Source organism: Urocitellus parryii, chromosome 6 (assembly GCF_045843805.1).
Source record: "Urocitellus parryii isolate mUroPar1 chromosome 6, mUroPar1.hap1, whole genome shotgun sequence".
Lineage (NCBI taxonomy): Eukaryota > Metazoa > Chordata > Mammalia > Rodentia > Sciuridae > Urocitellus > Urocitellus parryii.
This window is the reverse complement of record NC_135536.1, coordinates 2,626,529-2,653,736: the sequence shown is the minus strand read 5'-3', so window position 1 is coordinate 2,653,736 and position 27,208 is coordinate 2,626,529. Positions and strand designations below refer to the sequence as shown.

Genomic DNA, 27,208 nt, shown 5'->3' with positions numbered 1-27,208 from the left:
CCGCGCTAGCCGGGTCTGACTGTGCGGAGCACCGCAGTGGGGCCGACTGCCCGCGGCCCCCGACCCGCCGGGACCCAGCGCTGGCCGCGCCACCGCCCCGCCGGCGCCCCCACCCGGTAAGTCCGCAGCCCCCGGGCCGGCCAGGACCCCAGGGTAAACTGAGTCCGGGAGGAGGCGGGGGCGCTGCGCGCTTGGAAGGGGACTCCGAGCCCCCGCGGGTGCGCCCCGAGTGATGGCGCGGGCCCGCGGGCGGCGGGGGACCAGTTCCCGGGGTGGGGACTTGGCGCCCCTGGCCTCGCCGTTCCGCGCGCCCCGCCCTGGTCTGCGGCCGGCGCCGAAGTGCGGCCAGAGCGCAAACCACCGGCGGGTGGCGGGCCACGATCCGCTGGGCCTCCCTGGGGCAAGCAGTTCCCGCCTCGAGGCTGCCACATCCTGACAGTGAATCAGCCACAGTAGAGAAAATAAACTTTAACTCCAGTCCCCTGCCCCGGTGGCACCCCAGGCGTGGGCGGGTCTGCGGCCGCGCCCTGACTGCTAGGTTTCTAGCTGCCCGTGCTTGCGCTGGTGGGTGCTGCCCCGCCCTAGCACAGCAGCGCCTGGCCTTGGGGAGTGTGCCCCCTCACAGTTGAGATTGTTGGGGGTGGGAGTGTTTTATGCTCCTCTTCCTAGGCAGGGACCCCAGGAGTGACCATGACTTTGGGAGGGAGGCCTGTGCACTGCCCCAACCCAGCCCACAGCTGACCCTGGGGAGCACAGTCCCGCAGCCAGGTCTTTCTGATCCTCCAGCCACCCAGGACTCCAGGCTGCACAATGGCAGCACCACACCCCAGCTGGTCAAACCCAGGCTGGAGTGGGGAAGTTCCCTTCTGCCATCCTTGTCCCTCGCTCTGGCAATGCCATGGGTGGGACCCTGCCTCTCTGGGTCTCAGTTCCCATCTACACTGAAGAGTGGGATCGGTAGCTGAGGCACAGATGTTCTCCCTGCTGCCCTGCAAACCTGGCTCAGGGAGCTGCCCAGGGCAGGGCCTTCAGGAAGTGAACACTGTGGCCTTTGGTTGCAGGGATGGGGTCTGAGGCTTCACCCTGCCCTTGTCCCCTCAGGTCATCAGCAACTTTCTGTTAAAAAAGTCAGTTTGGCCCCCAGAGCTGCAGACACCATTGCCTGGTCTGCCTCCCAGCCTCCCCAAGAGCTGGATGTCCAGACTATCAGAGGCCCCCTGGCAAGCAAAGGGCGAGTCTCCAGGAGGACTGAGGGGCAGGAGGGGCTGCCCTCCCTCTGTGAACCGGCCCAGCAGGCTGCTGTGGAGGGCTCTGCTCTCCAGGACCTGGTAACTGGTAGGGCAAAGAGTTAACCCTCGTCACCCCCCCCACACTTTGTGGGGGTGCTGACTCCTGTCAGCTAATTGCACAGGCTGTGTGCTCTGGGACTGAGCCTCCTACCTGAAGTAGACTCCGCCTGCCATCAAAGTGCAGTTGTTTCCAGGTTGGGAAAGTTTCAGGGTCGTGAAGGCCACAGGAGGACATGGGATCCTCTGCAGCTTGGGCCAGGTGGAGCTCACCAGCCCTGGGTGGGGCAGTGGGTGCTGTCTGAAGCAGGCTCAAGCCCCAGGTTTTTGAAGTGCCTTGTCAAGGACCCCATGGTGGGAGGGATAGGGCCTGATTCTGCTGCCGGACCCCTCCCCTGCTTTGGTCTTGCATACAGCAGGAGTCTAATAGGTGGACACAGTGGACATGGCCCAGTGGACACAGTGCATTGAGGAGGGCATGCCCACTTCTGTGGACAAGGCCAGGAGAACTGGGTGGCAGAGGCCAGCACAGTTAGTCTCTGAGGGGCTGTCCCTCAGGAACACCCAGTGTCAAGGACAAGGAGGTATCCGGGTGAGTGCCAGTCACTGGAGGTGTGAAAGCAGGCCCAAAACATGTGGCCTCCTGTTAGAGGCCTCTACCCTGCCGGCTCACTTTAGTGAGGAGACTCCTTCCCCCAGGTACTCAGACAGCCTGAGTCCCCAACCCGCTCACAGCTTCGTCTGCCTAGCACCTGCGACCTCCAGCTGACCACCAGCTGTGCATGAGCCAGGCAAGGAAAGCAGGGGCAACTTGGCCTGTCCCCCACGGGGGCTGTTGCAAGAACTCTCTTACAGCCCCTTTCTCAAGTGATTAAGTAAAGAACAGGGCTGGGTGCTGCCCAGGTCTCCCCTCTGCCTCATCCCTGAAGAGCTGGCCCAAGCCTGGCCTGTCTTCTCACCACTCATGGCTCCTGAGCGGTGTCTGTGAGCTGAGAGAGTGGAGGGAAGTGGACTGGCCTGCCATATTCCCACTGCTCCATCTGGCCCTCGTGCCTATCCCATGAGGTGCAAGTACTTAAAATGCTGTCCATTTCACGGGTGAGAACACTGAGGCGGAACCATTGGGTTACAGACTTGGGGTCATCCCTTCTGGCAGGAGACACTTACAAAGCCCTGTGGGCATCTGCCCTTGTGCCAGCTGCCCCAGGCCCTGGAGTTGCTGCTTTATCGGGCATTGGGGTCATGGTCTGGTGGGAAGACTGAAGCCAAGGCCCCTTTCCAGCACTATCTGAGGACAGAATGGCCATGGCCTCTTTCCTGTTCTATCTTCCCAACCCCTGTGGCTTCTCCCAGCTGCACCCTGCTACAGGAAGCAGGGGTGGGCAGGATAGCAGAGGGGGTAGAATGGGACTGGGAGAGTCTGGAGTAGACAGCCAGGCAGGGCTCTGCCAGCCTCTATGCCCTTCTTCTTGCTCCCCTGGTGTGCTGGCACCCAGGAGACCAGGCTGGGCCCTGGCCAGTAATGGAGGCCTCTGCAGAATCCTGGGGCAGGTATCCTGAGCAGCAGGCTTCCTGCCAGCACGTGACCACAGCTCTCTCCACTGCCCCTTCCCTGAGCTGGAGCTGTTCTGAGTTCTCCAGGTCCAGCATGAGAAGGGAGGGGAGGGTGGCCTGGAGAGCTGCCCCCCTCCCCTGGGGATGTGCCCTGGCCAGCCTCACAGTGGAGGCAGACATCTCCCCAGGCAGGGTGTGTGGCCTGGGCTGCCAGGAGGCCAATCTGACCAGGGCCCAACAGGGAGCCCTTGATGGACGGAAGGCCAGCCAGAAGACACTTGGGGAGCCAGAGGCAGGGTCTGCTTTCCATTTTGCAGTTGGTGCCACTGAGCCCCAACATCAGAGCTAGTGTGGAGACAGGTCCCAAGCACAGTGGGTCAGAGAGCTGGCAGGTGTCCTAGCTGGACATGCCCGGTGGCAGCTTCCCCCAGACAGTCTGACATGTGCAGCAGGGGCTTCTCCGTGCTAAGCTTGATCTTGGTCCTTGTCCAGTGCTGGACATGGCCTGGAAGTCAGCCTCCAGCTGCATGAGAACATCTTCATGGCCTCAGTCTCCCCATCTGTGCCTGGCCCTGGGCTGTGGCCTCCGCGTGCAGCCTGCCTCCCCCACCTTCCACGTGCCTGTTGTCCCCGTTCTGCTCCAAGTACAGCTTGGCACTGCCGCCTGCGCCCAGCAGCAGGGGGCAGGCTGCTCTTCACTGGCCCAGGCGCTGCCTGTCCCCGCCTGTCTGCCTCCTGTGTGCACAGATGTGAGTGGCTTGAGAGCAAGATTCCTGGGGGACCCCAAGCTCAAAGGGCCCAGGCAGGAGAGCAGGGGCTGCTGGGCCCAGGAAGTTGCCTCTGAGGGGTGAGGGGTGGGCACTGCGGGCAGTGCTGGCCGAGCCAGCTGAGGACAGGAGCCACAGGCCCCTGGAGAACACCCTGCCCATTTTACAGATGAGAAAACTGAGTACAGAATCAGCTGGCTTTCCTGAGGGCCCTGGCACTTCCCCAGGATGTCAACAGGCATGCCACACCCATGCCAAGGATCTCACTCACCCAGTCAGTTCCGACAGGTCCCCTGGTGCTGGCTGTGGAGGGGCAGGAGCCTGGGAGACGAAAGCACTGTCCCAGCTGACTCCTGGTTGTCGAGCTGGCCAGGTCTTTGGGTGTGGGCAGTCAGAGCATGGCCCTTTGCTGCACTCCAGTCCAGGAGTGGCTTTGACATGCTCCTACGTGTGGAAGACGGGAACGGGAGTCCAGTGGGCCGTCCAAGGCACCTGTGCCCAGCTGCAGACCCCTTTGTGCCTGGAATCGGAGCTGAGTGCCTTCCCTGGCAGCTGCCCTCATGCTGGGGGCTGCAGGCCGGGCCCCTCCCGCTCCCAGGCTGCCTTTGTTCTCCCTGCTCCTGGGGGGTGGCCTGGTTCTGGGATACCTGGGGGGGCTTGTGGAGCGCAGGCTCAGGACCGGACATCGCGAGGCCCAGAGGAGCACTCAGCAGTCAGAACCCGAGTCCTGAAGCCGGCCATCCCTCCCTGGGGAGCATCGGGGAGATCGGGAGGGACAAGTGACCAGTCTTGGGGAGAGGACCCCGCAGGCATCCTGGGATGAGGCAGGGCCTTCAGGCTGCCTGCCCCATCCCCCATTCAGCTCCTGTAGGTGGACAGGCCTGTGGCACATCAGCCCAAGGTCATCCCAGCACTGCCGCCTGCAGGGCCTGGCAAGTCCCTTGGCTTCCTCATCTGAGCCCAAGAACCACACCCCTGCACTCCACATTGCTGGTGGGGCCCAGCACAGAAGGCGCTGCTGAGGGTGAGGACCTTGGACTCCAAGAGTCCCTGACTGGTGGCCACCGTCTTTGTCATTACCCCACGCCTCTCTCTGGCCCCAGACTCTATACCAAAACCCCCAGAATGTTGGAGGGGGCCAGGCCCTAAGCAAACACCCAGTGGCCCTACTCTGTGCAGTTGGGGAGACTGAGGCCCAGAGGGACCCCTCTGGTGACAGTGCAAGTCTAGGGCACCCTAGCCCTGCTTTATGTCAGAGCAGGTGGAAATGGAAGCCCAGCGTCCTGGCGTGGAGGCCTCCGCCCTTCCTGTCCTCCTAAGGCGAGCTTAGTGAGCTGAGCTCAGGAGGAGGGGACTCTGAGGCCACCCCAGCCCCTTAATAGAGTCCCAGACACACAGTGCTCAGCACAGGCAGCCCTGTGCCAGACCCTCCTGCCCGGGCCCAGGCCAGGCATCGCCCACTGAGCCCCAGCAAGCACTTCCTGTTTACTGTTTCTGTTGGCATTCAGCAGGTGTCCCAGGGATACGTCACAGGCATGTGGGTGAAATCCTACCCAAGGCTTCTTGCTCCTGTGATTCTGGCTTTGGATTCAACACTGCCAGGAGTGCCTTCTGCCCGCCCCCTCCTCGGACCCCCTTTTCTGGGCTGCACACTCAGTGCTCCGCAGGGCCCTACTGCCCCAGCCTGCTCCCTGGCCACTGCCACCTCCGGCCCTATATGATCCACGGCCGTGGACATGCAGACAGTGGGTGGACACTCCTCCACCCTTTCCTGAGACCTGCTGTGCACAGGACTCCTACCTGGGCCGAACCCACAAGGCAGGTGACCCCACAAGGCAGCCCTGTCCCCAACGGCCTGCAGCCTGATGGGAAGGTGCTATACTTGCTGGGTCAGGCTCAAGGGAGCCCAGATTATAGTTAAGAGGGAAGTTGACGGGGTCGCAGCAGGACAGACTCATCTCTGGGGGCTGCTCCTGAACTCCAGGGAGCTGCCAGGAACGCGAGCAGCTATGGAGAGCTGAGGGTTGCCAGGCAGTGGAAAAATTTGGGCTTTTGGAGGAGCTAAAAATACAGTGTGGCAGCCCCTGCTGCAGTTCCGGAATCCCGCTCCTGCCATGCTCTCCGCCCACCCCTGGAAGACAGGCTCCCTCCTTCACCCTCTCCACGCCTCTGCTGGGTCTAGGCCCAGAAGCATGCCAGCCCCCACGCTGGTGCCAGCAGGCCCCCTCAGACCTGCCACCCCACCCCAGGCCCCCCTCCCAGGCCTCACGTGCCCCCCCCCCCGCATTGAGGTCCCCAGAGCCCCTTGGATTGGCAGTCCTTGCAGGGATGGGCCACAGATGGCAGCACCCACCTCCCCAGTGTCCAGGCTCAAGGGCCAGCCTGCTCATGAGGAGCCTGACCAGAACATGTCTCGGATCTCCAGGCCTGGTGGGGCTGGGGACCCAGGGACCCTGCCCTGTGCCATATGCAGCAGCCTGTGGTTGACTCCTTGGAAGCCAGGGCTTCGGTTTTCCCTGCTGCATGGGTGCGGGAGCTGAGGCCCAGAGGCTGAAGGGCTCACCAGGTCTCCCAGAGAGCCGGGATCCTCACGGTGGCCTGCTGGAGGCCAGGGTAATGTGCAGGCCTCCTGGCCACTGTGCACAGCTTGGTGCCCACCTGGGCAGCCGCCCTCTCTGGCCCTGTTTCTCCATCTACTCAGCAGGGGCTGGATAAGTGGTGTCTGACCTTGGGGGCAGCATTGGTCCTGCTCTGCATGCCCCAGCTCATCCTGACAGGTGACTACCAGGCAGGGGCAGTGGTCGCCTGGCTTCCGTGAGCAGCACAGTGGCCAGGCATGAGGGAGGCAGGCAGGCGTCTCCATTCCGGATTGGCCAGGCCCAGGCAGAGGAGGCAGACAGGAGTCATACCCGGGAGGTGGCCCAGGGGCCTCTTGGACCTCTCCTCCAGAGGGCAGGGTTGGCCCTCAAATCTGGGATGGCCCTCACAGGGAGGGAGACCAGGCCTTTGGCATCCGCAGTCTGTGCTGTGCTGGCCCATCCCAGTGGAAACCCTTGTTGGGAAAGAACCACAGTGACCCCAGCAGTGTGGAGCTGGAGTCCCCAGGGCTTCAAGCACTGCACCTGAGGCCCTTCCACTGCGGTTTCACTGCGGTTTCACTGACTGGAGAGGGGCTCTGGGGGCAGAGGGGACCTTTCTGGGTGCCCTGACCTTCAGCGTTCCAAGGGGCTGAACCTAGGTGCTCGGGCCCGCAGAGCTAGGACCCTGTGGAAGCTGTGGGAATGCAGATTCCTATGCCCCGGGGGAGGCCACGCTGCCACCCCAGGGAGTCTGAGCTGAAGATAGTCCTGGGTTCTGGCTTGTGCCAGGCCCATCTGGGACCCTGACTCTCAGCCTGAGGACATGTAGGGGTGGAGGGGAAGGGCCAGGTGTGTGCGGACCGTGTCGACATCCGTGAGCAATCCCGAGCTCTCACTTTGCCCCCACCCCAGTTCCTCTGTGCGGACCCCACTGCGTCTCACTTTGCAGATGGAGAACAGAGGGGCAGAGTCACTTGCCCAGGGTAACGTGGAACATGGCTGGTAAGCCCAAGAGGAGCTCTGGAGGCTTCCCGAGTGTTCCACATGGCCTCGTGACATCTGTAAACTGGATTCCCCTGCCCCGGTGCCCATGCGCAGCCCGTGGGGGCCTGTGGAGGCTGCTTATTTGGAACCATCTGTAGGGGGTCAGCCGCCACCTCTTGTGCCAGGCAGGGGAGGGAGAGAGCTTTATAGATTTGTCTGTAGAAAAGAGGGACGCCTCGGGGATGCGCTGGTGGAGGCCACCTGAAGAGGGGATCCTGCAGCTTAGGGGTCTGCCTTCCTCTGGTTGGTTCCAAGTTAGAAGCAGGTGCAAAAATTATGGAAACTGTCAATCATTAATCAAGTCCCAGCTGTTGGGGCCAGTTACTGCCAGGTTTTGTTTGACGTTTGGACTGGTGGCTACAAATCGTGGGTGGGAGTTCTGTCCATCAGTCACCATGGTCCCTTTGTGTACCCAGCTGCATCCTGCAGAGCTGGGATGTTTCCAGGAGGACATCCCTGGTCAGGGCCTGACCCTATGAATGGGCCCGTCCCCCATGAGATTTGGCAGCTTGGCCAGTGTCAGAGGGAGGAGTGCCCTCACCTTGCCTCTGGGTGTCTGGCTGAGTTCCCTGCCCCGCTGACCCCACCCAGCAGACCCCTGCCCCAACCTGCTGCCCCACACAGGGCCAAGTGGGGCAGCGTGCAGCTCAGCCCCAGGACAGGGCATGGGGCCAGGACACAACCTCCTGCCCAGGTGCTGCCCCACAGGCTGAGGGCTCCTGTCAGTTGGGGTCTATAGGGAGAGAGCCTGTAGTCCTGAGGATGGTGGGTGCCCAGGGCCGGGAGGATCCCGAGCACCCTGAACTTTGGTCTGACAGCCTGGAGCCTGGTGGGTCAGTTCTAGGTGACTGCTATCTCTGGAAGATCAGGTTCCCCTGCACCAAGGGTCCCTGGGGCTCCTGGTTGGAGAGGGCACCCTGGATGTCAGAGGCCTGGCCTGGGAGGGTTCACACTCCGTCCCACCCAGTCTGTGCCAAGGGGACGGCAGCTCTGGCCAATGGAGCAGAGGATGGGTGGGGAGGGAGGGTCAGTTCTGGGAGCCTCCTCAGGGTGGAGGGAGGTGTGCAGAGGCCGGCAGTCTTGCTCCTCCTGGCTCTGGAGCCCTGGCTCCCTCGCCACCCAGAGGGCTCTGGGAACCTGAGGCTGCCCAGGAGGGCCGAGGGCCGAGGTTGGTGGAGGCCACCTGAAGAGGGGATCCTGCAGCTTAGGGGTCTACGGTGATGAGAAGCCTGAGACAGGAATGGGTGGGCAGAGGCAGCCGCAAGGTTTTGCGCATTTGGGTAAGTGAACAGACGGAGGGAGGACGGCCTGAGGGCCAGGCCTGGGGGAGGGCGCGGGCTCCCCACTCTGAGGCCCAGCATAGGACCTAGATTGAGGAGCCGTGGGGGCTGGTATCCACCCAGACTGCCCCCTCACTGCCTGTAGGCCAGGGGTGTCCACACTCACAGCCCCTAGGATGCTCCAGCCAGCAGATGTCCAAGACACAGATGAGGAAACTGAGGCTTTGATAAGAATGACTGAGCGGAGGCCTGCTGATGGCCTGAGCTGGGTCCACATGCATAGGACAGCCCTCCTGTCCACACCAGGTTCCTGCCAGAGGGGGCCCATGGGCCCTGCAGGGCAGGTGGATAAACAAGAGATAGGGACTAGGCAGGCTGGGTGCTCCCAAGATGCTCACCAGGGCAAAGCCCAGCAGGGCCCCAGGGTGAGGGCAGGCACTGGGACCCAGAGCCTCCCTTGGCTTACTCCTCCAGTGTGGCCATGGTCTCCTGGGTGGTCCCTCTGGCCTGGGGTCTTCCCTCTAGTTTACTGGGTGAGGGAGTACTTGATGCGAGGCTGCACTGGACATTTAGCAGACTCCAGGTCACCAGCTGTGGGGCCGTGGGCATGTGACCCTGCCTCCCAGGGGCTGCCTTGTTTCCCCCACCCACACCTGGCCAGTGTAAATGCCTGCCACGGGAGTGGGGACAGCTGGGGTCAGGTGGAGGGTGCGGGGAGAGCCTGGGGCTTTGGAGGGGTCTGAAGCCCTGGGGCCGTGTTCCACCAAACCCTGCCTTCCCACTCCCTGCACCACACTCTGGTTCTCAGGGGCTAAATATAAGATCCAGCCATACATGGTTGCATGAGGGCCTGGGATGCCCCTGACCTTTGAGGCCAGTCTCTGGGGACTGCGGTGGGGACGGCAGCACAGCCAGCTGGACCCAGGCAGGGCCAGGGGTGGGTGGAGGTGAGAGCAGGGTGGTTTTGCCTGTCCCGTGTTCTGCTTTGGGGAAAGGTCTGGGCTGCAGTCACCCTGTCGCCCCTGACCAGGTGCACCCCATGTGCCCAGCGTCCGCTCCTCACTAGTGCGCCCTCCCCCCACCAGAGGCAGCCAGGCCTGGGGAGACCGGCCTGGGGGGGCTGCTGCCCGCTGGGGGCAACTGGAGCCCCGGGACCCGCCCCTCCTCCCAGCCCTGCTGCCAAAGCTGTGGGCGGCCCGGGAAGCACCCAGAAAGAAAAGGGCGCTTTGTTGTGTCGCTGCCACTGCCCAGTGCTGTTCCAGCCAGCCTGGCCACTGCAGCCCACCAGGATCCAAGTTCTGCAGGGACGGCAGGTCCTCTGACCCTGCTCTGAGCCTCAGGTCCTCGTGGGAATGGGGGACTCGCTGCCTGTGCAGGCCCAGGGGAGCCCTCGCTGAGGCCTTCCCACCTCCGCAGGGCTTGAGCTGGAAGCACGAGGGGAAACTGAGGCAGCAGAAAGTGGCATCCCCATGCCAGGGTGACAGCTGGGCCCTGGCCTCCCCTCTGGCTGAGCTGACGGCCCTGTCCCTCTTGGACCCTGCAGTTTGGCAAGATGTCAGTGAAGGAGGGAGCACAGCGCAAGTGGGCCGCGCTGAAGGAGAAGCTGGGGCCGCAGGACTCAGACCCCACGGAGGCCAACCTGGAGAGTGCCGACCCTGAGCTCTGCATCCGGCTGCTCCAGATGCCCTCCGTGGTCAACTACTCAGGCCTGCGCAAGCGCCTGGAGAGCAGCGATGGCGGCTGGATGGTGCAGTTCCTGGAGCAGAGCGGCCTGGACCTGCTGCTGGAGGCGCTGGCCCGGCTGTCGGGCCGTGGCGTGGCCCGCATCGCGGACGCCCTGCTGCAGCTCACCTGCGTCAGCTGCGTGCGTGCCGTCATGAACTCGCAGCAGGGCATCGAGTACATCCTCAGCAACCAGGGCTACGTGCGCCAGCTGTCCCAGGGTGAGCCAGGCCTGCCCAGGTGACGTGGGCGCAGCCCCTGGCTGCCAAGCACAGGGCAGGCCTGGGGCCCTGGGGCAGTAGGAAGTTGGGCCTGCAGACCGCCTCTCTCCCTCCACCACTCCCACGGGTTGTCCCCATTCTCCCTCCGCCCTGTGACTCCGTCAGCCCTGTGCTGGCTCCACCCCTGGCTTCAGGCCCTGGTTCTCCCAATGTCCACCTGAGTGGCCCCCACATATGCTCCATCTGGCTGCAAGCCTGTGGACCTTAGCCATAGCAGCCCACTCCTGCTATTGCCGTCCACCTCTCAGCACCCTCCACAGCTCTCCACCCTGCTGTCCCCCCTCCTGCCCTAGAGGGCTTGTCCTTCCTGGTAGGCAGAGCCTGGCCTTGGCCCCTTGTGCCTACTGCTTCCTGCCTTGTGGCCCCAAGAGCTGCGTGTGCTTTATGTTCTGGCCCCAGGGGGTCTCCGCAGGCTGTGGCCAGAGCTCATTGCGGCCTCTGTGAGACACATGGCAGTCTCTGGGTCCTCTGTCCCCCAGCTGTGCTGCTCCAGGGTGGCACTCAGCCTCCAGGGACAGTGGGAACAGCAGGGGCCTATGTGGTGAGGAAGCCAGAGGCCACCCATCGCTTGTCCAGCGTAGGCCCACACCAACCTCAGCCCCTTCTAGGCTGGGCCCGGCTAGCCCCTGTCAAGCCCTGTGGCCTGTTCTCAGCAGGACGAAGGAGAGACCCCCCTGGACCTTTCCCAGCTCGGGAGATGGGGTGAAAGGCAGAGGTTCAGGGGAAGAGACATCAGGCTGTCGGCTGGGAACACAGCTGGTACTGAGCTCGGGGAAAACAGCCCAGAGCCAGCGGCAGGGGCCATCCTAGTCCAGCCTCATCTGACCCTGGGAGTGCTGGGGTCACCTTCCCCTTCTCCGGGTGGTCTGGGAGGCAGGGTCAGCTTGGCAGGCAGGGCCCTGTGCCAGCACCTACTGTGGGCATGGGTGAGCGCACAGCGCCCCCTGGTGTCTATGTGCCAGGCCTGGAGGGAGTTCCCCCTGGCAGGCAGTGCCCTGAGCAAGGCTGGCCAGGGAGCGTGGATAGGGGACCCATGAGACACCCCCATCTGCAGCCCTGGACACATCCAATGTGATGGTCAAGAAGCAGGTGTTTGAGCTGCTGGCCGCCCTGTGCATCTACTCGCCTGAGGGCCACGCACTGACCCTGGATGCCCTGGACCACTACAAGGTGAGTGCCGGCCTGTGGCTGGGCGCAGGACCGCCCCGAGCACACTGACCCCACCCTCCCTGCAGACGGTGTGCAGCCAGCAGTACCGCTTCAGTGTCATCATGAACGAGCTCTCTGACAGTGACAACGTGCCCTACGTGGTCACCCTGCTCAGCGTGGTCAACGCTGTCATCCTTGGCCCCGAGGACCTCCGTACCCGCACCCAGCTGCGGAGCGAGTTCATCGGTAACTGCCATCCAGCCTGGTACCCTCTGCTGCCCAGGGCTCCTGACTGCCCTCCTCCTGGCCAGGCACCTGGCAGGTCTTCCCAAGAGTCCCCTGGGCCAGCCCAGCCCAGGGTAGGGGAGTCTCCTGCCACCACTGTGCCTTTAGTGGCCACAGGCCTCAGAACTGGACATCCGTCTCTGTTTAGAGGCTGGTTGGGCAGCAGAAGGAGAAGGGTAGTCTGGTCCCTAATTGCAGTCCTGCCCACCCTGGCAGTGACCACTGAAGGAGTACCATGGTGTAGCCAACATGTCACCACCTCTGGAGCCTCAGGACCCTGATGTCCTGTGAGCCGGGTGATGCGTGCAGTGGGGTGAATGGGCAGTGGTGGTAAAAGACTCAGATACGAGGCAGGAGACCCGGGGGACAGAGGCAGCCTCTGAACCCTCTGACCCCCCATCCCTTTCCAGGGCTGCAGCTCCTGGACATTCTGACCCGACTGCGGTGAGTCCCTGCTGTGGCTGGTTCTGCTGGCCTCCCCTCTGCTCCCCAGACTGAGCCCACCTTCCCTGGTGTCCTAGCCTGGCCCTAACAGACCTTAGATGGCAGAGGTAGCTTCCAGGAGAAGCCCCAGTGGCCTGCCCCAAGGCCGGGTCTCAGGCTGACACCCGGTACTTGAGTAGCCAGACACAGTGCGAGACGTTCGGGTGGTTCAGACCGAGCCCAGGGATCCCCAGGAGTCACGCTGGCAGCCTTTCATCCCTCCTCTGAATCAAGTGTGTTCTAGTTGCTGACTCGGAATCCTACCCTGCCAGACCCACCTGGCCAAGAACCCCCATCTCAACCTCAGGACTATACTTAGGGTGGACTCCCACCCCGGAAGCCAGCCTGAGGGACTCAGCGGGGCCTGGTTCTGTCAAGCTAGCCTTGGGCAAAGGTCTGCTGAGTGGATGGCAGGCCAATTTGGGGGTGGGGGTGGGGGGCTGGCCTTGCCTGCTGAGGGCTTTGCTCATTGGCCAGGCTGAGCTGACTGGCAATGCCTGAGCCCAGTGAACACTCAGGCCCTCCTGCTAGGGTCAGAAGCCCCACCCCCTGCTCCCAGGTAGGCCTGGTGGACCTGCCTCAGGTATGCTCTTGACCACACCCTCCCATCCTCCGGAGGAAGTCCTGGCTCTACCCTGCACTTAGCCCTCAGGAGAACGTGAGCTCCGTTTATGAGGGGTGTGGAGATGCCCAGGTGGGCAGCCCAGCAGGTTGCGAGGCTCCAACCTGAGCCCACCTCTCAACCTGCTACCCCTGGCTGCCGTGGCCACATGTCAGACACAGGAATGTCCAGGAGACTTGCCCAGTGTCCTCAGGTCAGCAGAGCAGGAACAGACATGCAGCGGGGCCCTGGGCCACCCTGTCTCGCGTTCCTGGGGAAGCACGGCTGATGGGAACAGCAGGTCAGCTGGCCCTGGTCTCTCTTGCCCCAGAGATCTGGAGGATGCTGACCTGCTGATCCAGCTAGAGGCCTTTGAGGAGGCCAAGGCAGAGGACGAGGAGGAGCTGCAGCGTGTGTGCAATGGCCTCAACATGAACAGCCACCAAGAAGTCTTTGCATCCCTGTTCCACAAGGTGTGTTTGGGCTGTGCATGGGTCAGACCCTCCGGTGACCTGGACAGTAGAATGAGGGTCACACTCCAGGGGGCAGCAAGGGATGAGGGCGCAGAGGTGAGGCAGAGCCCAGAGCAGGCAGCCTGGGAACAGGGTTGGGGCTGCAAGATCCAGAAGGATCGGTTCCAAGGGCCAGGGCTGCCCTGAGTTGCCCTGAGTTGACCATGCCATCCTGGGCCCCGGCTCGCTGGTCACTGTCAGAGGACTTTAGGGAACTACAGGGCCAGTTGAGAGTCTAGGAGACTGGGTTTGAGAGCACCCAGGCCCTCCCTCTAGCTCACTGACTCTGCACCACCCAGAAACATCTGGAGACATTTTTGCTTGGTCACTACTAGGCAGGGCCTGCTCCTGGCATCAAATGGGTGAAAACCATGGATGCCATTTAATATCCCATAATGCACCCAACAGTCCCCAGAGTCACCAGTAACACAAAGAACCCTGTCTCTGAGTTGCTCGTCACCAGGCCTTCAGCTAGGTGAAGGGGGTCAGTGGGGACGGACGCCCTTGGCAGACAGGCAGAGGAGGGCACTGCCACTGACCTGCCCTTTGTCGGCCTGCCCCGCTCAGGTGAGCTGCTCTCCAGTGTCAGCCCAGCTGCTGTCAGTGCTACAAGGCCTCCTGCACCTGGAGCCCACCAGCCGCTCAGGACAGCTGCTCTGGGAGGCCCTGGAGAGCCTGGTGAACCGGGCCGTGCTCCTGGCCAGTGATGGTGAGCAGCGGGGTGAGCCAGGCAGGCAGAGGGGTCAACCTGGTGGGAAGAAGCAGGTCTTAGACCATGTGGGGAGGCCCACCCTGACCCCTAACCCATCCTCTGTCTGAGGGAGGTGGCCTCCTTCTGTCTCTGTCCCCAGCCCTCTCTCTTAACCCTGGACATCTCCCCTGCTGCAGCCCAGGAATGCACCCTGGAGGAGGTGGCTGAGCGTCTGCTGTTCAGCAGAGGGAGGCCCCGACCCACCTCCCTGGACAAGGCCCACAAGAGCATCCAGGCCAACCTAGGCCAGAGTCCAAGGGACAGGTCCCCCCAAAACACTGCTGCTCCCATGGCTGGCATGGAGGGCCAGCAGCAGGCCGCAGCTCCTGCCCACCAGCACCCAGTTGGCCTCCAGAGCACCAGTGGGGAGACAGCCCCCCAGCAGCCAGCACACCCCCCACCCCCACCCGCACCGCCCCTCCCCAGTTCCAGCCCTGGGCCCCTTTTACCCCCACCTTCCCTGCCAAGCCTGGAAGCTGGGTCTCCCCCAGTACCCCCTCCACCTCCATTGCCAGGCCTAGGGTCCACGTCTCCTCCCCCAGCACCCCCTCCACCTCCTTTGCCTGACCTGGGGACCACTCCTTCCCCAGTACCCCCTCCACCTCCCTTGCCAGACCTGGGGACCACGCCTCCCCCAGTACTGCCCCCACCCCCGCCTCCCTTGCCAGGCCTGGGGGCCATGTCTCCCCCAGCACCCCCTCTGCCACCTCCCCTGCCTGGCTCCTGTGGGATCTTGCCCCCACCACCTCCTCCACTCCCCCCACCACCGCCTGGAGGGGGCTGGGGCCCCCCTCCACCTCCAACCCTGCCTGCGGGTGGCGTGGAAGAGCTCATTGTGGCCCACGTGGACCACAGCCTGGGCTCGGCCTGGGTCCCCAGCCACCGCAGGGTGAACCCACCCACACTGCGCATGAAGAAACTGAACTGGCAGAAACTTCCATCCAACGTGGCCCGAGGTGAGGCTGCGGAGCCCGAAGGCTGGTGCCACACGAGAGGTGCTGGGGAGGGGTGGTGCACCTGCATTTGCCCACTCTTGCATGGCCAGGGCAGCCTGGGTCCTGCTCGGGCTCAGTTTCATGTGGTTTGGTGTGGGGCAGGGCCGGAGCAGGGCAGAGGCTTCCTTTGAGGTCCCTCTGGTCCTGTGGGCAGTGTGCATCTCTGGTACTACAGCCCATGCCCAACCTGTGCCTGGCACCCTGGGGCCTGGGGTGCTGATGCTCAGAGGAGGCCCAGGCCAGACAGGGCAGGTCACCGACCACGTGGATACATGAGTGCATGTCCACATACATGCACAGAGTAGAATAGCAGCCAGGGGTCTTCCTTTGCCAGGCACTTATTAAACGCCTGCTGTATGCTTGGCCTAGGACGGCATCCAGGCAAGGTACCCTTGACGGCCCTCAGAGGCCTGGCCCACCTGGCCCTGGCCCCCCAGACCTGGGAGGGGGTGTGAGCTTGATGGTGGTGCCCCTCTCCTGCCCCTCGCCTGCAGAGCGCAACTCCATGTGGGCGACACTCAGCAGCCCTGGCACAGACGCGGTGGAGCCTGACTTCTCCAGCATTGAGCGGCTCTTCTCCTTCCCCGTGGCCAAGCCCAAGGAGCCCACAGCTGCCCCAGCCAGGAAGGAGCCCAAGGAGGTAGGCATGGGGCAAGGATCATCAGGGTCCCCCCATGTCACCCTCTGGGACCCATTCATGTGGTGGTTTTCCAGGTCACTTTTCTTGACTCCAAGAAGAGCCTGAACCTCAACATCTTCCTGAAGCAGTTTAAGTGGTGAGCCTCTCCAGCCAGCCCAGCCGGCAGCGCCCTCTGCAGGCTGCTCTGGGGCAGTGCACGCTCCTTCCCCAGGGCAGGAGACCCTAGAGGCCACCAGTCCTGGCTCTTGAGGAGAAAGGCCCAGAGCATCCAGGACTTTCCCCCAAGGTTATGGACAAGCTGTGGCCAAGTCAGTCACATGGTCCCGCCTCCCAGCCCAGGTTCTTCCATGCTGCAGCTCAGGCACTGGCCCCTGCAGGAGCTCACTGGGTGACCCTGAGCTGTGTCCACCCACCCGGTCTCCTAAGCAGCCCTCTGGAAGGGGGATACTGACAGGGAGTGAGCCGTTGGACCCTACCCTCATTATCACGTGACCCTGGGCAGATGGCTTGCCCTCTCTGTGACCCCCTCCCCTCACCCCTTCAGCTCCAACGAGGAGGTCACCGCCATGATCCGGGCTGGGGACACGGCCAAGTTTGACGTGGAGGTTCTCAAACAGCTCCTGAAACTACTTCCAGAGAAGCACGAGGTGAGCTGGGACCCTGCCCCGCCCCCCAGCAGGCAGGCAGGGAGGGTCCCAGCACCTCTCCGCCCCAGGCGGTACTGCTGCAGGTGGTGGAGGCTGGGAGCAGCCCCGGAGGCCTTCCTGGGGAGGAGGGCTGGCATGCACACCTGCCCACTCGTGGCCTCCTCTGGCAGATCGAAAACCTGAGGACATTCACAGAGGAGCGAGCCAAGCTGGCCAACGCCGACCAGTTCTACGTCCTCCTGCTGGACATTCCTTGGTGAGTAGCCTGCCCAGAACCCAGGGAGGGAGAGGGCAGAGGGGCCCTGGGGCAGAGGGGCCCTGGACAGCTGGCTGGCTGCCAACGTCGCTCCTGCCCCACATCCCCCACCCATTCCCTCAAAGAGGGGCCTCTGGGGCTCCCAAGAGGACCAGGGTCTTCCTGAGAAGGCCTCTCCAGCCCAGGCTGCCCTGGCTATAGGGGAATGGGGTCTTTCCCTAGGCCCCTGCCTGGCCCCACCTCATCCTGGGGCAGGCCCTAAAGAGCATGTGGAAGGGTCCAGGCTGTGGAACCCCTCCTCTGCCCTGCCCATCAAATCCAGAACTCTGTGCCCAGTGGACTCTTAGGGCCCCCTACACTGCAGAGTCAGGCAGGCTTTGGGAGCCCCCAGCCCTGACCCCTGCTCTGCCCGGACAGCTACCAGCTGCGGTTGGAGTGCATGCTGCTGTGTGAGGGCACGGCCATTGTGCTGGACATGGTGCGACCCAAGGCCCAGCTGGTGCTCGCCGCCTGTGAGAGTGAGTGGGGCTGGGGAGCCTGGGGACGGGCCTACCAGCAGGAGGGGACGGGGGCTCCTGCTATAGGCCGAGTTGTGGTAGCTGCAGAGGGCCCACCCCCACCTCACCAGAGACCACCCTGTCTCCACTGCTGCCCCCGCCAGAGACACAAATGCATCAGACACACATGTGCACGCAGTGTCCTGCACACACAGGCACAAGCGAGGGCAGACTAATGCATGCACATACCTGTCAGATGCACACACACACACACACACACTTCAGACACATACACACACATGCACACACCTGTCAGACACACACGCACACACACCTCAGACACATACACACACGCACACACCTGTCAGACCCCCACACGCACACACGTGTGAGACACACGCACACACCTCAGACACATACGCACACCTCACACACACACAGGCACACGCCTGTCAGACACACACACGCACACACCTCAGATGCATACCGCACACACACACACCTGTCAGACCCACACACACACCTCAGACACACATACACACACTCATGCACCTGTCAGACACACACATGCACACATGTGTGAGACACACACGCACACACCTCACACACACACGCACATGCACACACCTGTCAGACACACACGCAGACACAGGTGCACGTGCAGACTGCCACCTGTGAGGAATGGGCAGGGATCTGCCAAACCACAGAACAGGGACACAGGTGGGACCCGATGACCAAGGCGCAGTGGACGTCCCCTCCCATCTCAGCCACTGAGCCAGGAGGGCTCTCTGCTGCCCAGAGGGGTGCTTAGCTGAGAACGAGAGCATTGAGGGTTCCAGAGGTTCCTCCCAGTGCCCTGGTGGCCCTAGTGGAAGAACAGGTGGTGGTCCTCTGTCCCAGGTGTAGTGAGGGTCCAGAAGACCTCTGCCCCAGAGCCTCTGAGCTTGGTGGTGAAGGGCTCATGCCCACTGAGCCCCTGCCCCGTGTTCTTCCCCATGTTGGGCTGAGCTGGGGCAAGGGGCTTGAGGGTGGGGAGGGAGGAACAGACCCCACGCCAGGGCACCTGGGGCCTGGGGCCTCTGTGCCCGCCTTTAGCCCTGCCTGCCCGCAGGCCTGCTCACCAGTCACCGGCTGCCTGTCTTCTGCCAACTGATCCTGAAAATCGGGAACTTTCTCAACTATGTAAGTCAGGGACCTACCCCTCCGCCCTCTAGGCCCCGGAGTGACAGGGAGACTCACTCCCGGTCCCTCCCAGGGCAGCCACACCGGGGACGCTGATGGCTTCAAGATGAGCACCTTGCTGAAGCTCACAGAGACCAAGTCGCAGCAGAACCGGGTGACGCTATTGCACCACGTGCTGGAGGTGGGCCCCAGCAGGAGGGGCAGGCTGGAGTGTGCCCCCTGCCCAAGCCCCCACCCCAGCCTCCCCAGGACTCCCTCCAGCCTGCTGGAGCCACGCCACGGCCCCTCCCCAGCACGCCTCCCTCCTGCCGTCCCCGTGCCAGGACGGTCCTCCATCCCGCCCCAGGACACCCACCCCTGTTGGGAGTGAGGCAGTCCCAAGGCAAATCACACCTGTCAAGATCATAGCCAGGCCCCAGGGAAGGGTCCAGAGGACCCAGGAGGGCCCTAGGGCTGAGGACTTCCTGGGCCTCAGTGCTCAGAGTTTGAGCTGGGGCAGGGGCATCCCCAGGTACGTGGGGGGCCAAAATAGGGTCTCATAGATGCATCCTATTGCAGGAAGTGGAAAAGAGCCACCCTGACCTCCTGCAGCTGCCCCAGGACCTGGCACAGCCCTCCCAGGCCGCAGGGTAGGCAGCTCTCCCCAGCCCGACCCCTGCAGCCCAGGCCAGACCTCAGCCCTGAGCTCCGGTCCCCACCACGAGGCACTGGCAGGCCAGGTCTCGGCACCTGGAGTGTACGAAGCCTAAGGCCCCAGTAGGGTGGGCAGGGCCCCACAGTCGTAGTGTGGCTGGACCTCAGCTATCCCCTGACCAGGCCCAACCCTTTGACGCCTTTCAGAATCAACCTGGAGGTTATCCGCTCCGAAGCCAGCACCAACCTGAAGAAGCTTCTGGGGACGGAGCGGAAGGTGTCCACCTCCGACCCTGAGGTGCAGGAGCAGTATGCCCAGCGCCTCCAGGCAAGCAGGAGGGGCCCTGGGGCTGGCAGCCAGGCTGCCTGGTGGGCTCCCGGGAGGCTAAGCTGTGGGCAGAGCAGAGCCCAGGGGGCCTCGGGGGAGGGTGGCCTCTCGGGTTCCTGGCTTCATTTCTGGGAGAGAGGGGCCTCCCTGAGCCTGGGCTCCAGGCACCCAGGGGTGCACAGTGCCCACATCGGTCCTGGGCTGACACCTGTGCCCGGAGGCTGTGGCTGCCACCTCCTGATGCAGGGGGGTCCCACCCTACCCTTGGGCCCAGCCTGGGAGCCCTGGGTGGTGACCCAGCCCCTGCCATCAGGACAGCATCGCGACCTCCCAGGCTTTGGACGAGGTGTTTGAGGCCATCGAGCAGAAGAAGCTGGAGCTGGCCGACTACCTGTGTGAGGACCCCCAGCAGCTGTCCCTGGAGGACACCTTCAGCACCATGAAGATCTTCCGGGACCTCTTCACCCGCGCCCTGAAGGTGAGCCAGGAAAGGCCCTGGGCAGAGTTGCCCCTCAGTCCAGGGGGTGTGGGTGGGTACAGCCACGTGAGCCAGCCTGGCCTGTCCCTTGTGCCCCTGCAGCCCAGGGAGGGGGACATGCCCACCGAAGGCTCACAGGGTGACTGAGAGCCGGACAATGGGGCTCCTGTCTGCCTGCACAGGAGAACAAGGACAGGAAGGAGCAGGTGGCAAAGGCGGAGAGGAGGAAGCAGCAGCTGGCGGAGGAGGAGGCACGGAGGCCGCGGGGCGAGGATGGGAAGCCTGGTGAGGCCTGGGGTGCAGGGCCAGGTGGGGTGCCTCCCCCCAGTGCACTGCCCCGGGCCTCTCCTGCGGCTGAGAGCAGCTCTCTGCCTGTCTCTGGCTCCTCAGTCAGGAAGGGCCCTGGGAGGCAGGAGGAGGTGTGTGTCATCGATGCCCTGCTGGCTGACATCAGGAAGGGCTTCCAGCTGCGTAAGACGGCCCGAGGCCGGGGGGACAGCGAGGTGGGCAGCAAGGCCTCAGCAGAACTCCTGCGGGCCACAGTGCCAGGTGAGACCCTGGCCCTCCTCCTCTCTTCGGGTTCCCTGGGGGCACTGGAGGGAGGGGACAGCAGGGGGCAGCTCTGACAGCACAGCAAGGGGGCTGCCCTGGGGGTGGGTGCGTCTGTCCAGCCTCTGAGCAGCCAGGAGACATGGGGGATGGTGCCCACTGCGTCCCTGGGGCTCGGGGACCTGAGGTGGTGGGACAGGCAGGCCTCGGGGAGAGGCCCCCATTCCCAGGTGGCCACCTCAGGATCTGGGGACAGGGGTGGCTCATGTGGCCCCTGGGGTGCCCTCTTTTATCCATGTTGTGGGCAGAGTGAGGATGCAGGACCCTGTCCAGCCTGTGGGAAGCCACACATGGGGACCCCGGAAACAGTGGAGTTTAAGGAGTCAGATGGGCCTGGGGGTCAGGAAGGCTGTCCAGGGAGGGGCTGGGCTGGCCCTTCACTGACGCGTCCCTCCATCTACAGCAGCCGCCAGTGACCCTGCCCAAGGCCCCCGTGAGGACGCCAGCCACCCCGCCCCCGAGCTGGGCCTTGATGCTGCTGCAGCTGGGAGGCCACAGGGCTGGGACCTGGCGGATGCTGTGACTCCCAGCCCAGGGCCCCCCAGGGAGGAGGGCAGTCCTCGGCCCCTGGAGAGGCGCTCCTCCTGGTACGTGGATGCCAGTGACTTCCTGGCCCCCGAGGACACGCAGAATCCCCAGCCCTCCGAGGGGGCCTGGCCAGTGACTCTGGGAGACACCCGGGCCCTGAAGCCCCTCCAGTTCTCTGGAGACAAGCCCCCCGGGGCTGAGAGTTCAAGCCAGGACCCGGAGAAGCTTGGAGGCTTGCAGGACGTCCACCAGGCCAAGGCGCACAGCACAGGCCAAGGACCAGAGGACACAGCTATCCAGGGCCAAAGTGCTGGCCCCCCTGCCACAGGCCCTGGTGGGGATGAGGATGAGGAAGACACAGCCCCTGAGTCTGCACTGGACACATCCTTGGACAAGTCCTTCTCCGAGGACGCAGTGACAGACTCCTCGGGGTCTGGCACCCTCCCCAGATCCCGAGGCCGGGCCTCAAAGGGGACAAGCAAGCGGAGGAAGAAGCGTCCCTCAAGGAGCCAGGAAGGTAACTTGGGGCCAGGCCAGCGCAGGTAGGGCTGCCGGCCTGTGGTCAAGCTCTGCGTCCCACATGGGCCCGGCCTCTCCCTGCTGCCAGCGGCCCCTCTCCTGTCCTCTCCAGGGGTGCTGCAGGCGCAACCCCACCCTGGAGAGGGTTGAATAGTCTTGGGCGCACCGCCCAGGGAAGCAAGCCGCACACAGGCGGGCAGCTGTGGGGGCCTCCGCTGACAGGTTGCTGTTCCCCTGACCCACTGACCCTGCCCCACTCCCACTCCCACAGGGCCTGGGGGCAGGGCGGCTGCAGCCAGAGGCTGTGCAGGGTGGACTGGCGTGAGCTGCCTTGGGCTCAGTGGCCAGAGAACTGGGGCACTGGACCTCAGTGGCACATGGTCCTGGGGACGTTGGTGAGGCTGGCCTGGTCCCGTGGCCCCCAGATGCCTCATTCAGGGCTTCTCCCCTGTGACAAGTGCTGAGAGTAGTTTCTCTTATTTGAAAGCAGAAGTTGCCCCTGGTTCTGACGCTAATGTAACAAAAAGACTGTGTGCCGTCCAGTGAGGTATGTACGCGCTGGCGCCTGTGGACTAACGGTGGCAGCGGGCGCTGGGCCTCAGCCTGCAGGATGCTAACCCTGGCCTCCCTCCAGCCTCCTGGGCGAAAATGCCCAGGCCTTGGTGGCAGGCTCCTTCCCGCCCTCCCTGCCGGGGAGGGCCAGGCTGCCTAGCCTCGCTTTCCTGCCGCCTCCTCTGCTACCACAGGATGCAACCTCAGAGCTGGCCCAGGCACGTGGCCTCGAGAGGGCGGGTGGACAGCACCAAGCCGGGCTCCCTTCAGGACTCTGGGCCCCCTGGGACACAGTGCCAGGTCTTTGGGGGTGGCCTAATCTCCTGGCCAGCAGGACAGGCTGAGGTTGCTCCTATCCCACGTCTAAGCCCTAACTGCTGCCCGCTAACCTGCAGCTTTGCTGAGCCCACACCTTCACTCCAAGTCGGCACCCAAGGCTGGGCCTCCCAGGTCCACTGCAGTCCTGCTGTGGCCCAGGTGCTGGCCAAGCACACTCCCGGGGAGGCTGTAAGGAGACCAGGATAGTGCCCAGGGCAGATACTGTCCTTGCTAGGGACAAGGGTGGACAGGCCCCCTCTGCCCCGTGGCCAGGTCCTTGAGACTGCAGGCTGTTTAGGTGCAGTGTGTGTCAGTTGGTCTCCAGGGCCCACATATGGACAGGACAGCCAGGGCAGTGGATATGCCCAAGAGGCTGAGATGCGGCTCGAGCAGCCTGGCCCCCGCGGGTGCCTGGCCTATGTCTGAGGGAGGGCAGAGAGCCCGGCTAGCCACGAGCTCTGTGAGCTCAGCTGAGGGGCCATCACCCGCAGCACTGCTCCGGTGGCCACATCTGGCCACGCTGCACATGGCCAGGCCTGATGCTCGGAATTTAGGCTCTGGGGGGTGGGGTCTGCTGTGTGGTGGCCAGACCAGTGGAGACCAGAAGGTGTGCTTCTCTTTACAGTCAGTCGGCCCTCGCTGCGGGACCCACCTACGCTTGGCCCGAGCCTTTGCTGCCTGGGGCTACTCTGTGAGCTGGGCTATCAGGTCACCCGGTTCCCCTCAGAGGCTAGCTTGTGTCCTCACAGCTCTTCTCCCAGCTGCTGCCCTGGCCTAGGGGACAGTGGGAACATGTAGTCTGTGGGCTTGGAGGGCTGGCAGTGACACGTGGCCCCGGTCCAGTGCCACCCTGGCTCAGGAAGAAGTCCTGCCCTTCTAGTGTCCCAGCTCTCTGGGAAAACGTGGCCCCGACAGGACATTGACAGGATCAGGACGACAGTGCCCTCTCCCAGAAGTGCGGAGGCGGCAAAGCCTAGCCTCGCCAGCCCTGGCTGCCCCCGCCAGGCTGGAGGGCCGCGGGAGAGTGTGGGTGGCGTGAGGCTGCCCTCGTCACCAGGGTGTGTTAGTCAGCTTTTTTGCTGCTGTGACTAAAGGGCCTCGACCAGCACAACTAGAGGAGGAGAAGTCCATCTGGGGCTCACGGTGTCAGAGGCCTCAGACCAGAGACAGCAGGCCCCACTCCTTGGGGCTCAAGATGAGGCAGGACCTCTTGGCCCAAGAGTGTGGCCCAGGGAAGCAGCTGACCCGTGACCAGGAAGCAGAGACTCCTCTCTCCAGATACAAAATAGAGACCCAAGGCCATGCCCAGGGCCACCTCCCAGCCACAGCTGCCACTTAGTCACCACTCAGTTAACCCCCCAGGGGGTTGACTCACTGTCTCCTCTGACCTTCCTGCATTGTCTCGCATGGACCCTTGGGGGACAGCTCACTCCAAACCCTAGCACAGGGACACAGAGGCCCATGGAGCACCCTAGACACCAGAGCAGCTAGGCAGACGCGGCCCGTGTCCCACGGCACCTCCCAGAGGGGGTGTCTGGTGTCTCTGGAGGCGAGGTTCTGTCCGGAGCCAGGGTATTTGGAGTCACTACTCGGTGCCCCGCCCTGTAGGTCCTGCCTCTTGTCTCCTGTGATGTTTTGGGAGATCCTGTGGCTCTGGTGTGTCTGGGTGGCCTCCCCCGGTGGGGACAGGAACCCTAGCAGAGGGCGCCGGGAGGGCCTGGGCTCTGTGTTGAGTGACGCCGACTCGTGGCTGAGGCGGTGGTGGCCACAGACCTCCCAGGATGCAAGGCTACAGCTAGGGTGCCACCTGAGCCACACGCCCCTTGCCACCCTGCAGCAGGGTGCCCGACGTCTCTTCTAGGTCTCCTCCCCCTCCTCTGCTGCCTCTGACTTCAGTGCAGGGTGCTCCACCAAGCCCGGCCCTTTCCTGTGCCTCTGGGTCAGCAGCCCCCCGTTCTCTGAGCACCCCTACTCTGGGCCCAGCCTGCAGTGCCCTCCCGTCTGGTTCCCTGGGGTGGGAGGGTCCTGAAGTCCCCCTGAGTGATTTTACTTTTGCTCCTGCTCACTGTCTCTTTTGAACATTGGGTTTTCAAACCCAGGTCCCCCTGTACCCTGTACCAGGGTGGCAGTAAGGGAGGGCTCTTGGGATAGCTGAGTAAAGGCCATGGACAGGAGCCCAGGGTGCTGGGGACAGGGCACCTGTGGGGTCGGCAGGGAGGCGGTCCAGCTGAGGGGACTGCTGGCACTGAGCCCTGGGGCTCTCAGCATGCAATGGAGAACAGGCAGGACAGAGTCCAGCAGAGGGGCCAGGAGGGGCAGGCATGGAGGGAGCTCCAGGTGGGATCAGTGAGTGTGGACATGGGGGAGCTGAGCCACGTGGTCCCATCTCAGCAGAGGATACAGCTCAGGGCACCAAGCCTTGTGGAGACGGGCCCTCCACAGGTGCCTCCTGCTCACATCATGTAGGTACCTTCCACGTGGATAAATTTTGCTGCCCCAGGGAAAGACCCTGGGGTCAGAGTGGACCTGGGATACATAACTCAGTCCTGGCAATGGTTGTAGAGGAGTGCAGGGGCCTAGGACCCTGAAGAGGGCACCCAGGGTCGTCCCCAGCAAGGTAGTTTCTTATGATGTCATTTTCTCTTCCTTTCCACAGGCCTCAGACCCAAGCCCAAAGCCAAGTGAGAGAGCCCTGGCCAGCCTGGGCACAGCAGTGGGCAGCTGGATGTAATGTTAGAAATGAATGAAGCTTTCCAGGGCCAGGCTGGGACTGAGCCCCTGAGAACCAAACCTCCGTGCCTTGCCCAGCCAGGGCCTCCGGAAGCCTCCCTGGGTCGTCCTGGCTGGAACCCCGCAGGCACCCATGCCCTGGGCCCGCCCTCCCCCCGGGCCTCTTGCACGCCCACCTGGTGATCTGCTCTTCAGCCACCACCCAGCCCTGCACCTGCATGTGCCACAGTGGGCTCCTCCCATCTGCCTGCATCGCCTCCACGGCCCTCGGGGGCTGGGCCCCTGTAGTGGGCACAGCGCCCCTGTCCAGCCTGCCACTGCTCAGCTGCTTTTTAACTGGAATGCTGTCCCCAGGCCTCACTGTTTCGAGGCAGCTGGCTTGGGGACGGTGAGGGGGCTCCAGGCCTAGGATTAGGCGGGCCCTGCTGTGGGCAGGCCAAGGCCCCCTCCATTTCTGGCCCCTGGAGGTAGGGAGGGGTCTGCCTATGGACATAGCCAGGCCTGCCAACCCTGCGCTGGGCTGGCCCCAAGGGATGGGGAGGGTCCACCTGCGCAGCTACATGGTGGTTCTCAGCAGCTGCTGGGGGTCTCCTCAGTATCTGCCCTGTGAGGGGCAGCCCGGCCCTGACTCCTCCCACCCCCAGGTGTGTGCTGAGGAGGCTGGAGGCCAGCAGGGACTCTGACCAATAAAAACCAAGCCTGGTCAGCTGTGTCCTTGTGTTCCGAGCCATGGGCTGGGTGGAGGGGTACTTACGGTGCCGCCCCATTGTCCGGCCTTCCCAACAGCTGGGGGGGGGGGTGGCGGAGGGAAGAGAGGGGCAGGCAGATGGAGGAGTGGGTGGGATAGCAGGCGGGGCAGGGGACAGTGAGCAAGGTCTCTGCCCTGTGGAAAGGGGAGCAGGAGGTGGAGCAGAGGGGGACAGGGCTCTCCCTGGTCCAGCCTGGAGTCTGCTGCATCTCCAGGGCCTCCCTCAGGTGCCTCACCCACTTATACCTGAGGGAATTTGGGGACTGAGGGCAGGCACCCCCTCAGCACTCTTCTTGTGGAGAGTGGGTGGAGGGACAGAGGGAGGGGTGGCAGGTTGGAGGAGTGCAGGGGTTTGAAGCAAACACCTTCCAGATTAAATTTTTTAAAAATTAGGGGCCGGGCTATTGGTCAGTGTCAGAGCACTTACCTAGCACATGTAAATAACTATGGTGGGCAGTCCCTGACCACAGCAGTGAGGCACTGGGTTCGATCCTCAGCACCACATAAAAATAAATAAATAAAATACAGACATTGTGTCCATCTACAGCTTAAAAATATATCAGTGCAGCAGCCAGCCATGGTGGCCCACACCTACAATCCCAGTGACTCAAGAGGCTGAGGCAGGAGGACTGCATGTTTGAGACCAGCCTGAGCAACTTAGCAAGACCCTATCTCAAAATAAAAACTAAAAGGTGTTGGGGAGGTAGCTCAGTGGTAAAGTGCCTCTGGGTTCAATTCCAAAAAATACCAAGCAGGCCTGGCTGTGAGCTGCCCCGGTTGTCAGGTTTGCACACTCGAGCAGCCATCGGGCCCGAGCACCTGCACCCAGGCCCCTCAGGTCTCCTGGTGAAGGGAGGCAGGCAGGGTGCCCTGTTGCAAGGCTCCTTCAAGCTGGGCCATGCCCACCCAGAAGGGAACAAGTCACAGTGCTTCCCAAGCCACTGCCCAGGCCCTCACTTGGAGGCCTACTGAGCCAGACTCAGCCCTCCCTGCCCCTCAGAGCAGCTGTTGTCCATCTGCCCTTTGCCCAGCCACCTGGGTTTAGCCAGTTTCTCCCAGGACTTCCCTGGGCACTGACCAACACGGGCAGGCCACCACTACCTTGAGATGGGAGCTAGACTTCTGCTTTCCTTGAGGGCACACGGGGGTCCTCCTCGATGGCCAGCAGCAGCCCTCTCTGCTTCATGGAAACGTGCATTGACATGTTCACTCCAGAGTAGCTGTGAGGGCCTGGGGGCCCCGGGGAAGTGGGAA

At 63.3% G+C, this 27,208-nt stretch overlaps 1 protein-coding gene across 5 annotated transcripts; it reads left to right on the top strand.

Annotated features, from left to right (window-relative positions):
• On the top strand, nt 1-25,995 carry Inf2 (inverted formin 2). 5 transcript variants are annotated; one of them, XM_077800215.1, is made up of 23 exons: nt 1-116; nt 10,054-10,453; nt 11,568-11,683; nt 11,749-11,908; nt 12,358-12,391; nt 13,363-13,504; nt 14,111-14,252; nt 14,432-15,250; nt 15,784-15,929; nt 16,004-16,065; nt 16,474-16,576; nt 16,747-16,832; nt 17,250-17,350; nt 18,441-18,511; nt 18,585-18,692; nt 19,070-19,140; nt 19,352-19,472; nt 19,786-19,950; nt 20,133-20,235; nt 20,341-20,499; nt 20,963-21,604; nt 22,094-22,153; nt 25,133-25,995. In XM_077800215.1, the coding sequence occupies exons 2-22, from the start codon at nt 10,063-10,065 to the stop codon at nt 22,150-22,152; spliced, it is 3,801 nt and encodes a 1,266-aa protein (XP_077656341.1). In that variant the 5' UTR covers nt 1-116; nt 10,054-10,062; the 3' UTR covers nt 22,153; nt 25,133-25,995. The 5 variants fall into 5 exon arrangements, 4 of the variants coding, with proteins under 4 accessions (XP_077656341.1, XP_026261296.2, XP_077656339.1 ...); XR_003302278.2 differs by lacking the exon at nt 1-116 and adding an exon at nt 8,327-8,510 and having other exon boundaries at nt 21,719-22,153; nt 25,133-25,153; XM_026405511.2 differs by lacking the exon at nt 1-116 and adding an exon at nt 8,327-8,510 and having other exon boundaries at nt 22,097-22,153.
• Nucleotides 25,996-27,208: the final 1,213 nt, after the last annotated feature.